We start from the raw sequence: 13,648 nt of genomic DNA, 5'->3' as shown, positions 1-13,648 counted from the left end.
AATGGAGGTTTCCCTTGCCCCTCCTTTTGCTATTGATGTATCTTGATATATCTTGTATCAAGATGGATACTTGAGGCCCAGTGTTTGCCCCTCCTTCCCCTTAAATCCTATGCTTAAAACCATCCTCATTTCACTTAGCTCTATGGCATGTGTTTACCTTGAAATATTGATCTTAATCAGAGGTGAGCACTGGAATCAGAGACTGCACTTAATACCATGTTTTATTCAGAAAAAGACAGGCCTTAAAGATTGAGGAGAAAAGCTATGCTGCTGGTCACTGATTAATTTTAAGAAGACAAGAGGTCTGTTAGGGTTGCTTTTAACACTTTATCTGTTTGACATTCACATATGGTCCTAACATTGTCATATCTGCACATTTTACACTTTTTTTCATGCATCAGTCACAGAGCAGAGCTGAGGTGTAAGAGATGGTAGCCACCTTGTTACGGTATTCCTATACCACATGTCAAGGCCATCTACAAGTAAGGTGAGGAGGATTTGGGCAGGTGTAGACTAGTCAGCCTAATCTCAGCCCATGGTAAAAGGGGTAAATCCTCCTTGGAAGCAATGCCCAGGCAGATGAAAGACAAGAGGGTGACTGGGAACATCCAGAATAGATTTACCAAGAGCAAATTGTCATGGATCATCCTGAGAGTCTGCTGAGACAACTGTCTTGCTTGATGAGGCAAAAGCAGCAGAGGTGTCTGCTGTTTTTTTCACAGTGATCCACAGAATACTTGCAGCCAAACTGCTGAGATCTAATGGTTTACAAAATCAGTAGATATCTGGAGCATCCAAGAGACTTGAGCAAAATGGTCAGCAATTCCATGTACAACTGGTGGTTGATTACTATCTATGTTCCCCAGGGGATAATACTGGAGTCAATACTTCTAAATATCTTTGCTAACGCTCTACACAATCCATCCACACGCTGCAGGAATGCCTTTCAGAAGGATCTCAGCATGTTGGAGAAACGTGCTGGCAAGAACATCATGAGATTCAGTGATTACAAATGGAAATTCTTGCACCTGACATGGATAACCCTATCCATTGATCCGGACTGGGAACACATGGACTAAGCTGAAGCTTTGTAAAAAGCCTTGGTATCTGGTTAGACAGAAAGTTGAACATGAGTCAGCTGTCTGCCTTGCAGGACTAGGCTCCACACTAAACTGCATTAGAAATAATGTAGTAGGACACTGAGGGAGATGGATATTCCCATTCATTCTGCTCTTGTGAACATGCATCTGAAGTACTGTGTCCCATTTTGAGCCCACTCCAGCAGAAGGATGAACGAACTAGGAGTTCAGTGAAGGATGACCATGATGGTTAAGGTGCTGGTCCAAAACAGCCAGTGAGGCTGAGGAAAGGAGATTCTTTAGTCTGGAATAAATACTAAAGAGGGTTCTAATGATTATATCTAGTTATTTAAAAGGGGCTACAGGGAGGATGGAGCCAGGTATTTTTTGGATGTTCACAGTAAAAACAAAAGTGCAAAAAATCTCGAGTTGCAGCAAGGGATATTTGAATGAGTTCTACAAAAGAGTAAGCACCATGAGGGTAGTCAAACACTGGGACAAGTTATCCAAAAGCTTGGGGAACCATTCTAGTTGGAAACATTAAAAACTTAACTAGAGAACTTCAAAGATGGTCTTGCAGTGGGTAGAGGTTTGGATGAGAATGCCCTTTTAACCAAAATTATTTTATTATCTATTAATATCAACCTATGATTGATATTAAACTGCCATGGTGGTTTGTGTCTGCTTTCCTTTCTGAAAGGGTATTGACATCACTATCTATATGGACAGATAAAGTTTAAAAATTTGATCTTTCTGTCTGTTGTGATAGCAATGTGGATGTGTGAAACCAGATTTCAGCATGACACTCAGCACCAAAATATGCTGTTGACAGGTGATGTCAACCTGTATGTTGACAAGATGTTGAAATACCTAACTCTCACTGAAGGGATTTGTATTATACAATGAACAGGTGGAGAGATTTCCCAGAACAGGTGGAGAAATTTCCCAGCCACTGACTATCCTCCCCTGGATATCAAGCACAAATCTACATCTCCTTGGGCCTGCTCCCAAAGGCATGTAAACAAGTGCCAATTCTGTCAACATTTCTAGCTCGTGTTCTTTTTGGTGACTAAAAAGATGTAATCATGAAAGGGGACTGTGCTTGTTAGCTTGTCCCTGTTCATATTTTGTGCATCAGCAAGGGATGGAATTGCAGTGTGTCTGGAGTATCGTGTGACAAGTGGGAATCCAGAGCTCAGTTATAGTTTGACTCTCATCCTTTTTCATGTGTGGTTTAGAGTTCATAACAAAGGTTATTGTGCTACAGTTTTAATTTTGACTCTTGGCTTTAAAAAAAATTCCTCCTATAGAGAATGGAATTTCTCAGAGACCTATAAGTGTATTGAATCCTTTCTCCCTAGCATTCATGCTCCACTAGCATAAAGCTGTGTGTCAGGATTGTGTCAGATAGACTTAGTGGCACTGTACAAGCAAAGACATTCAGAGCAGTGCTGTAGCTGAGTGAAGCTATGGTGTGGTTAAACTTGAGTTGGCAAATACACAAATAAGCTGAAGATGGACATTTTACAAAGGCATATAGTGACAGGACAAGGGGAAATGGCTTCATACTGAAAGAGAATAGGTTTAGATTAGATATTAGGAAGAAATTAAATTCTTTACTGTGAGGATGGTGAGGCACTGGAACAGGTTGTTCAGAGAAGCTGTGGATGCCACATCCCTTGAGGTGTTCAAGGGTTGGATGGGGTCTTGAGCAACTTAGTCTGGTAGAAGGTGTCTCTGCCCATGAGGGGCATTGGAAGTAGATATCTTTAAGGTCCCTTCCAACAGAAACCATTCTATGATTCTATCATCTCAACAATGTAACAATGAATATTGAGTTTATCAACATAGTAATATCCTCAGAAATGTGTAGATATATATATATATATATAAAGTATATATACACTATTTATATAAAGTATATGTATACCATATATATATGTATATATATATAATACCAAATGGAATATTATTTCCCAGTTGCATCTTCCGCTGGTTAAATAATCTAAATGCACCGACACTGATTAAATTATTCTTCTCCATACCAAATATTGACCAAATCCTGCAGCTTTTAGACTTCAACACTTATGGTTGATGGTTTTGACTATTCCACTGCACATGCTTAATGATACCACAATAAGCAATTTGTTAAATATACCTGGAAAGTTTGGGAGCTATTCAAGTCTTTCTTGTGGGAGCTGGGGAAAAGATGTTGCAATTTGTATTTACTACAGAATTGCAATGCCAAGACAAACTTCCTTAATACGCAACTGTTATTTCAGAGGAATGAGAGATCAGAATTTCAGGGGGCTTATAAATGCTTGCGTGAAACAATATATATACATAGGTACCCAATATATAGGCCTATTATGGACTGGCAAACCAATAATCAGTTGTTCTATGGGTCAAGTAGCAAAAGCAGGCCAAACTATTTGACATAGCTTCATTGAAATCAACAGAATTGAGCAGCTTATTCCAGTAATAAATAATATGCTACAAGTTTCACTAACATTTTAAAAAAAGATTTAGTAAGAAAAGCTTTTACTGCAGTGACTGACAATGACCAACAATTGCACCACATAACACATGAGGGAAAAATCTCATTTTTCACAGAGGGTGCAGATCTGAATTAGATCTAGAATGAGTGAATGTGTGCAGTTTGCATGCAACAGACAACTTAGTTCCCATCTGAAGAAGAGTGGGAGAAATATTCTGGTTTTTAAGCACAGGGAATACTCTAAATTAGCAGCTGTTTGAGAAGGTATTCCATCTACTTGGAATATTCGCATTTGCCATGAATGAGTGAGCATTTGTGATGCCTGCACTCCCTGTCTGGTGAACTGAAACTTGCTGGCAGCCATCCCAGAACCTTTCAAGGAGGAGTATATGGACATTTGCAGTGATTTACTGGCCACTGTTTGCAACCCCCTGAGAAATTACATTCCTGAGTTAAAATTCTAGCTTCTTGTTAGACCACTGTAAGTAGTGACAATTAAGAATTATTGTTAAGGACATGGTGAAACTTGCCTGATGTTGGTAACCTGTTTGGCAATGGATAGCAGAAAACATTCCATGAAAACCTGTGGTGTCACCTCACTGTTCTTCCAGACCAATGTTCTGCCACCAAGTGTTTATTTATTTAACTGGTAAAGCCATCATTGCAGACAGATATTATTGCAAGAGTGTCCCACCTGATTAAGTTCCTCTGATAGCCAAAGGCTTCTTGCATACTATTTCCAAAAAAGAAAATGAGCTCAGAGGCATGTGTAGTCTTAATTACCAGAATGTATCTATCTACATGTGTTCCTGCTTCCTAGGTTTATTTATGGGAAAACAAAACAAAACAAAACAAAGCAAAACAACCCATTCTTTTCTAAAGATGGCCACTTTCTTTAGGTACCATCTCCATGACATTTGGATTTACTTTTATGATGAGAAACTCTGAACTTGTTCTTTTTCCTTTCTTTCTTCATTTGTACACAAACCATTTGACAGGCAGTGGTCTTTTTTTAATTATAAAGTTTTTTTCAATGGGAGGTAAAACATCAGAAAGAACAAACAAAGACAAATACAGACAACCATGTGGGAAAAGTTAAATAACATTTGATGGTTAGAAGTGTTTACAACAGTATACTCTTAGAAGCTCTTCTAATATTATTAAGCAGATAAATTGATGCTTTCAAAACTTTACACTAGGATGGAGAGGCTTCCTTCAAACATGTCTTAGCACTCCTTATGACTCTCTAAAAAAATAGAAACCTATTTGTCAAGAAGTTCAACGTAATAGCAGAGCATGGTTGTTTATGTTTTTACATCTACGTGTGTCCTTGACAAGAGCAGTATTAAATAACACAATATCCAGTGATATCTTTTTAGAGATGCTTAATATTTGTAATAATCAAATTACTATGACACTGAAGTCAGCAGCATATTGCAGGAATGCAAAAGGAATAATTTTAAAATATATACTTTGTTTGCTATGTCCTGCTTTTTTTCTTAAGAGTCTAGGATGAGTACAAGGCTGAATATTCATGCTTTCAGTTTCTAAAATGCAGCAATTGATAGCAAACCTTATTGAGTATATTTACAGCTGCAGAGGTTATTTGAAACATCTATCAAATTTTCATGTAGGTGTACACCATAGTTTATAGCTTATATAAGGCCCCTAATTTAAGGATTGTGAAAATGTGAATGTGTGTCTTCTCCTTTTTTTATTTTCCTTTTCTGCCAGTTTGGGTTTCACTGCAATTTCATACTCAGCCTTTACTGGAGTGGTTAACAGCAAACCTCACTGAACATATATAGAATTAAATTTCAAACTTAATTTGGTTATTAGTGAGACACACCTGATACCAATATCTCACTTCATTCATGTAAATAGAAAGAAATGTACTTAACTAATTAGAATTGCATCCGTATTGTAGAGGTGTGAGATCAGATTTTGTAGATTGAATGGAGTTATCATATATTTGGATTTAATCCACGACTTTAAGGTACTTGCAAGAGGTATTCAGGGAGGGATCAATTTGCATATGTGTATATTGATGTTTACAAATACACAGAGTCATAGGATCCTCAAGGTTGGAAAAGAACTCCAGCATCATAAATTCAACTATAAAACCCAGCACTGCCATAATCACCACTAAACTATATCCCCAAATGCGACATCCACACACTTTTTGAACACTTCCAGGGATGATGACTCCACCACTTCCCTGGGCCGCGTGTTCCAATGCCTAACCACCTTTTCTGTGAAAATTTTTTTCCTAATTTCCTATCTAAATCTCCCGTGGTGCAGCTTGAGGCCATTTCCTCTTGTCCTGTCACTTGTTACCTGTGAGAAGAGACTGACCCCCACCTCACTACAACCTCCTTTCAGGCAGTTGTAGTGCCGTTCTCTAGACTTGCTCTACACCTCAATGTCTTTCTTGTAGTGAAGGGCCCAGAACTGAACACAGGATTTGAGGTACAGCCTCACCAGTGCTGAGTACAGGGGAATGATCACTGCCCTGGTCCTGCTGGCCACACTATTGCTGATACTGCCCAGGATGCCTTTGGCCTTCTTGGACACCTGGGCACACTGCTGGTTCATGTTCAGCTACTGTTGACCAACAGTCTCAGATCCTTTTCCGCTGGGCAACTTTCCAGTTACTCTTCCCCCACCCTGTAGCACTGCATGAGGTTGTTGTGACTGAAGTGCATGACCCAGCATTTGGCCTTGTTGAACCTCATACAATTGATTGTGTCCCAATGATCCAGCAACGATAGGAGGGAGCAAAGAAGATGGAGCCAGAGTCTACTTCAAAAGGACAAGAGGTTTTGGACTTAAATTTTAACATAGGAAAATCTATTCAATGTTGAAAATAACAATTTTTTTTTTTTTTTTTTTTTTTTATTATGTTCACAGGATGGTCCGGAGAGATTGTGCAGCCTTTTATTGATGACCCTGCCTTGAGTACTGAGGTTGAACTAAACAAATTCTTGACGTGCCTTTCCACTTCATCTATTCCCTGATTCTGTGAGATTTCATTTTATTCTTAAATACTATCCTCTTATTTGCTTGACCTTGATACTTCAATTTGGAAATTATTAATTGCCAAATTAAGAAAATATACCATTTAAATGTAATTTACTACATGTTCCTGTAATCAGAATTACTATTTAGAAACAATGCCTCAAGCTCAATTTTGTGCCATAATTTGGTCTGGGCAGAAAGTTGGATAGGGGTGAAATTAATAGTGATTAATTTATACCATTTATACAGCATGTTCTGAAAATGCTGTGAAAGATAGGCAGAGATCACATCAAATAGTTCTTACCTGCCTCAGGGCTGTTCTAACTTAGGATAAAAAATAAAACCCAGGCTGAAAGCAGAAACAGATAGGTATCTGAAATAAATGATGATATAATCTATTGCTCTCTTTGCTGCAAGGTTATCCCAGCGCCTATCAACATTCCTCAGAGATCCACAGTGTCTGTGTTTAAAAACCATCAAGCGTTTCTAACTGAAAGACTTGTTAAAACTATTCCATACTCCTGACATCATCCAAGAACAGGCCTTTAATCTTGTCAGAAGTTTATGACTAAATAAAAATTTTAAACTAAAATTTTAAAGGATTTGATTGTGGTGAGGTACTTTTGTCCAGAGGGCTGCTAACAGTCAGGGAATTTGGCCTTTAGCTTGAAGATGAAAGGAAAATTGTTATAAAACTTTTATTCCTTTTCCTATAGCCAAACCAACACCACCAAACAAAATCCTATAAAATAATAACTGGAAAATTAATTTGTTTACAGTGGTGGTCTGCTATGCAAGAAGCTGAATTACATTTGTGCTAAGTGGAAAAACTTTCATGCATCTGAATTTTCTGAGCAGTACCAGATCAGATTGATACCTCTAGACTGCATCAACAAAACACCAAGTCCTATTTTATATTTATGTGGTCATTTAAATATATGGGATAATAGGCCAAATATGATCTGAGAGTGAAATGAAATCTGGAGACCAGAACCAGTACAGGGTCCAGGTTTCTAATCAGCTTCTATTAAAATCAGAACAGGCCCTTGATTTCTTTTTTATATGTATATATTGGTGCCAAATCCAGCCTGGGAACAAGGAACAATACAGATCATTTTTCACAGACCCCCACAGAGATCAAACCACTCTGTGAAGTAATGCACTGGAACTTAAGTGAAGTTTTTCACAAACATGGGCTGTTGTGGTTGCCTGAAATTTCTGACATGCCAAAAGGTAGCAAAGTAAAGGGGATCACATTCACTGGATTTCTGCTCAGGCTGTTATCGCAGATTCCTTTGAGGTACTGAGCCCAAAAACAGAGAAGGCCAACGTATCTTGGAAACTGTAAGCCAGTACTGTATCTACTAATACACTGTACATGCCTGAGGTCATCCTCCTCAAGGATAACAGCCATGGGACAGCCCACATTTGTCTCTTACTCTCCAAGTCAAGGTGGCCACATGAATGGTAGGCAGCTTCTCCAGATCCTGGTTCATGCCCAGCAATGACCAGGCTGACAATTTAGCAATATGGTGACTGGATTTCAGGGCCTGGGAACACTCCTTGACGCTATTTTCCATAATACAGATGCAGTCTATATATCCCTTTTATGATCAAAGCTTCATCATTTTGATAGCAAGTAAGTTACAAATATAGAACTACAGTTCTCTCTCTCTCCTTAGCATATGCTTAATGTATGTGGGAATGAGATTTGAGATGTAAATAAATGCTAGATTGCACACAATTGGAACTGTGATTTGGGCATTATAAAGTTATAAAGAAGAATGCATGTGAATACACAACTTGAAAATGGAAGCCAATATTAACAGGAGAAATCAAATGAAATACTTCACTCCAGATCTCCTGTGAAAACTACAGTGATTGTCATCTTGGAGAACCCTAACAGACGTCCTAGATCTATATTGCACCACATGAAGGGCAATTTCATCAGGCCCTTCAATGCATGGTTACCCCAGAGCACGACTGTCTCTTCTCAATAGTGTTTCTTTATCACTATGAGTTTGTACTGCTAGCTTAACATCCCTTTGCTTTACCATTTGCTGGATGATTTGAACTAACAGAAGGAAACAAGAAATATAACCCAGAAATGTGTGCTTTGCTCAGTTACAGACAAGGACGTTAAACCATAATAATGCTCCCCGCCAACAGTGAGATGTTCACATCCTGAAAAAAACAGCTGCATATACAGGTGTCTGCACCAGATGCTTCCCTAAGCACAATGTGATAAAAGTGATTATTCCTCACTCAACAGAGAACAGTCCCTAAGCAGGGTATTTAAAGAAGAGTGATAATGCAGGTAATTAGGAGCCCCATGCTTTACACACAAAGCAATTTTAAGAGGGTGAAGCTGAGAACCATCTGTCTTTATATGTTTTATCTGTGAATTCATCATAACAATGAGCAGTTTTCAGTCTGATTTCTCAAGTAAGATTCTACTTAGAAATTGTTTAAGGATAAATAACTTATCCCTAGTTGTAATAAAGTGGAACCTTGCCCTGTGACTCCAACGGGAACATGGGCATTAGAATGTAATACCTAGCCAATGGACATTTCAATAAGGAGTGAAGGAATACCCTGGTCTTGCCTCAAAGTATGTATATAGTGACTTTTCCTACCTTTGGACTTCCTGTCGTGGTAGCTCCTGCCTCGATAATGGTGGCCACTGTCTGTGTACAGATTCTCAAGATCTTCTTGCCAGGAGTCCGGGTTAAAGTGTTTGAGCAGATCCTCCACTGTGTCAAATGCAGCAATGGTTTGATCCAGTGCTTCTGCCGTGAGCGTAGCATCAGTCACTGATGGAGAGGGATAGGATACCCCCTAAGAGTGACATATATCTCAGTGCACTTTGAATAAGTTACAGCACCACTTAAAACAATTGAAAACAGCTACTGAGAAACTTGTCTCATTATTGAGTGAAACAGCTACTTCGGGCCATCTTTTGAAGTCTTTACCTGGGCCAGGCTTTGTTATACCTGTGTTTTCTTTTTGTAAGGAGAAGAGACACCAAGGAACTCCCAAACAAATCCCAGAGGAGATTGAGGGAGCAAAAGCACTGCCACTGGTGGGCTGTCAGCATTTACATCCACTTCTCAAAGGGGATAATGGTTTGCACATTTACAGAGATGTAATGAAACCACTGTTATGGCCATGGACATAGAATGGAGAGGCCAGCTTTGGCAGTTATTTGATAAGAGGCAGATCAGAAACCATAGCAGAGAAAGACAAAGACAATAAGTCCACTATCTTTCTCTGGTCAACTTGGGCAACAAATTTGGCTTGTTTGAAGACTTGAAAAAATGACCCTTTATTCCCCAAAATTAAATGTATTTCAATACACCAACTGACATTTTTTACCAAAAAATACAACTTATTAATCAAACAGAAAAAATATGATACTTTGATCTTGGGGGTGCTGGTGGATAAGAGGCTGGACATGAGTTGGTAACATGCGTTTGCAGCCCAAAAAGCCAATTGTATCCTGGGTTGCATCAAAAACAGCGTGGCCAGCAGGGTGAGGGGGGAACTTGCCCCTCTATTCAACTCTTGTGAGGCTCCACCTAGAATACTGCATCCAGCTCTAGAGTCCCTAGCATCAAGGAAGGGCATCAACCAGTTGGAGCAAGTTCAGAGGAGAGCTACCAAGATGATTAAAGGGATGGAGGAAAGGCTAAGAGAATTGGAATTGTTCAGCCATGAGAAGGCATCAGGGTGACCTAATTTTGGTCTTACAATACCTGAAGGGACCTTAAAGGAAAGACAGAGAGAGATTTTTTACAAGGGCACGTAGTGATAGGACAAGGGGGAATGGCTTTAAAATAAAAGAGGGGAGGTTTAGGTTAGATATTAAGAAATTCTTTACTGTGAGGGTGGTGAGACAGTGGAATGGGTTACTGAGAGAGGCTGTGGATGCCCCATCTCTGACAGTGTTCACTGTCAAGTGGAGGGGGCTGTGAGCAAGCTGGTCTAGTGGAAGGCATCCCTGCCCACAGCTGGAATGGAACTAGATGATCTTTAAGGTCCCTTCCAACCCAAGCTATTCTATGGTTCTATGATCTCAGCAATGTAACAATGAATATTTGGATTACCAACGTATTAATATCCTCACAATTGTATCAAATAATATTATTTCCCATCGGTAAGGGCCAAGCACCATTCTCTGAGTGTTCCCACTGAACCTGTGGTACAACTTAACTTTGACAGAAAGATTGTAGTAATTTCAGTTTTCCAGGAGAGGACTTCAAACATTTTTAAAAATCATTACTTAGAATTACAATATCCACTATCCTGACATCACTTTTTCCCTGGTCCAAGCACAAAGTCAAATAGTATGCAAATATTATGTAAAATATTTGCAAGAAAAGCTAATAATGCAGATCTCTTACTTTTTGAAGGACCACAATCAAAATACATTATTTTGTCCAACAAGAAGCATAGTAGAGCACGAGAGTTGTTTGGTCTTACATGTTAAAACATTGGGGGGAAAACCCTAGAAAACTCTTGTCTTATGAAAACCCAGCTCTGAAGTAATGCAGTAGAAATATGCCATTTAAAATTAATGGCTTCCCAAAATATTTTTTTTGCCTCATATCCTAGTTAAGTTAAACTATTAATCTTTGTGATTAACTTCACTCAGTTAGGTAGTAATGGAAAGGTCAACTCATTTGAATAAATTCACTCATTTTTTTTGCAGGATTGTGTCCTTCAATTCCTACTATAATAATTTTAAAGTATATATGTCTTTTAAAATAAAACAGTTGTCTCTAATGGTAAGATATATCACAAAATTAACAATCCTTGATATTTTACTGCATTTATTTGCTGAAAGTATGGACAGTACAAATTATTAAAAAGAGAAGAAATAGAAAACATAACAATAGTGCAGTCAAGAAAGCACAGCTGCGCTTTACTGCTTACGACCAACGACCCAAGAAGTTTCAGAGGGCCCACTTGTGACTGCAATGCCTCTCTAGTGCCATGCTAAGTAAGACACAGTGCAGATGCCTGTAAAAATTCATGTCCCCTAAAAGGAAAGGCCTACCTCAAAGCCTCTCTCCTGACTTCTAAGTGGTTTAGAATAGAGACCGCCAGAGAGATGGAAGTCCCAGGAGTTGAAAAGCTCCAGTTGAAAAGCTCACCAGTAAAGTGAATACAGCATTGTTATCTAAAGCAATGTTGCAGGAGAGACTATGCAGTGGCCAGCATCATGCAGTGTGCTAACACAGCCTTTTGGGCTACAAAAGGAAAAGGCATCCAAATGCTACTTTCTTACTAAGAAGAGCTCAGTGGGGCTATTGGCAGCCCAACAGGGAAACATCAGACCCTGATTGCCTTTCAAAAGTGAGGGAGATGGTGCAAGGAGACTGAAGAAACAGCACATAAAGATCAGGCCACAGGTCTGTGGCTTACTCAGTGTAAGAGATTTTTTTTTTTTCGCATGTTCAACTGTACATTTCATTACAGAAATGCAGATCAGTGAATGTGCAAGGCATTTCAAACTGAGACAGCTAGGCATTCTCCATTTTCATTTCATATAAAAGCTCCTACTCAAGAGATTTGTGCAACCTCGTTCAAACATAGAAGAAAGCTTAACGTTTTCTCAGTGACAGCCAAATAAAGAGGAATTATTTCAACAGCTCAGATAGCCTCCTGACACCATGTGACAGGCCCAAAAGCAACTTCAAAGCTGCCAACAAAACTGCCTTTTTTTTTTGTTCTGCCAAGAACGAGGTGCTGGCTTTAGGAGAGTTTGTGCTCGTTGTAATCTGGCTTCTGATATGGCATCCAAAGAGGGAGCAAGAAGAAGAGTGAAATGTAAGAAGCAATGAAGAAGCACTGAATACATTTTTAATTTAATGGAACACAAAGGTATCTTTTTTTTTGTCAGTCCTCTTGCCCCTAATTTCTATTCCCCCATTCTTTTCTCTTTCCTATCTCTGTTGTGAACCTGACAGACAGTCCAATGTGCATCACAGTTTTTTTATTGGACATAAAATTACTTCAGAAATAATGGAAACTAAACTAATAAGGAGTGATTTGTTTCCTTTTTTTTTTGTTCTGCCAAGAACGAGGTGCTGGCTTTAGGAGAGTTTGTGCTCGTTGTAATCTGGCTTCTGATATGGCATCCAAAGAGGGAGCAAGAAGAAGAGTGAAATGTAAGAAGCAATGAAGAAGCACTGAATACATTTTTAATTTAATGGAACACAAAGGTATCTTTTTTTTTGTCAGTCCTCTTGCCCCTAATTTCTATTCCCCCATTCTTTTCTCTTTCCTATCTCTGTTGTGAACCTGACAGACAGTCCAATGTGCATCACAGTTTTTTTATTGGACATAAAATTACTTCAGAAATAATGGAAACTAAACTAATAAGGAGTGATTTGTTTCCTTTTTATTTTTTTCCTGGGTTTCCCATGATGGGTTAAGGGCAGAAGTATTTGTTTTAGCTTTCTGAAAAAAAAAAAACCAACCAAAAACCAAACAAAACATACCTCTGTAATATGATCTCCAACATGGAATTTGCTCACTCTGAAATTTTCATTCTGAAAGTTGTAATGTGTCTAGATCCTAAAATGAGTCCTTGAGTTGCTTGTGGGTTTGAGAGAGCAATTTTTGAGCATCAGCAGAATCTTATGTCATCAAGACTTACAGGTCTGAGTTTGTCCCTCTGCTCCTCAAGACGAAAGTAGAACCCCTGAATCTTTGTCTCCTGAAGAACTTGGGTGTTCTCAGACTTTTTCCTTCGTGCTTTTGTGAAAAATTGCTCAATCTCCCTACCTTATTTTCCCTGAGGATAAAAGGGACTTGCAGGTGCGACACACACCCAAGTTGAAGAAAATATGTTTTATGAGATAGGGAATGGTGCGGGAAAACCAGTAAAACTGAGGTTCTGCTTCTGGTTGAGCTGTAAGTTTCCAGGTGACCTTGGGCATCAGCTTGCTATCTGTAACATTTGTACTGAATTTCCCTACCTGCAATATGGTAACGATTTTTCAAAAAAAAAAAGATGTGGAAGATAAGCTTAATTTTTCAATATGAA

The 13,648-nt window shown here is 38.8% G+C and overlaps 1 protein-coding gene across 5 annotated transcripts in view; it reads right to left on the bottom strand.

Moving 5' to 3' along the window:
- Positions 1 to 13,648, bottom strand: part of PDGFD (platelet derived growth factor D) — a 149,076-nt gene that overhangs the window by 22,468 nt on the left and 112,960 nt on the right. For all 5 annotated transcript variants that reach the window (XM_051779857.1, XM_051779859.1, XM_051779858.1 and 2 more), the window contains one exon: positions 9,231 to 9,432. In XM_051779857.1, coding sequence (XP_051635817.1) covers positions 9,231 to 9,432 — 202 coding nt within the window. The remainder of the gene's footprint in view (positions 1 to 9,230; positions 9,433 to 13,648) is intronic.

The sequence above is a fragment of the Manacus candei genome, unplaced genomic scaffold, assembly GCF_025592945.1.
Source record: "Manacus candei isolate 608988 ecotype Guabito, Panama unplaced genomic scaffold, ASM2559294v1 h1tg000014l, whole genome shotgun sequence".
Taxonomy (NCBI): domain Eukaryota; kingdom Metazoa; phylum Chordata; class Aves; order Passeriformes; family Pipridae; genus Manacus; species Manacus candei.
Note: the sequence above shows the minus strand (reverse complement) of the source record. Positions and strands in the feature narration are given on the sequence as shown.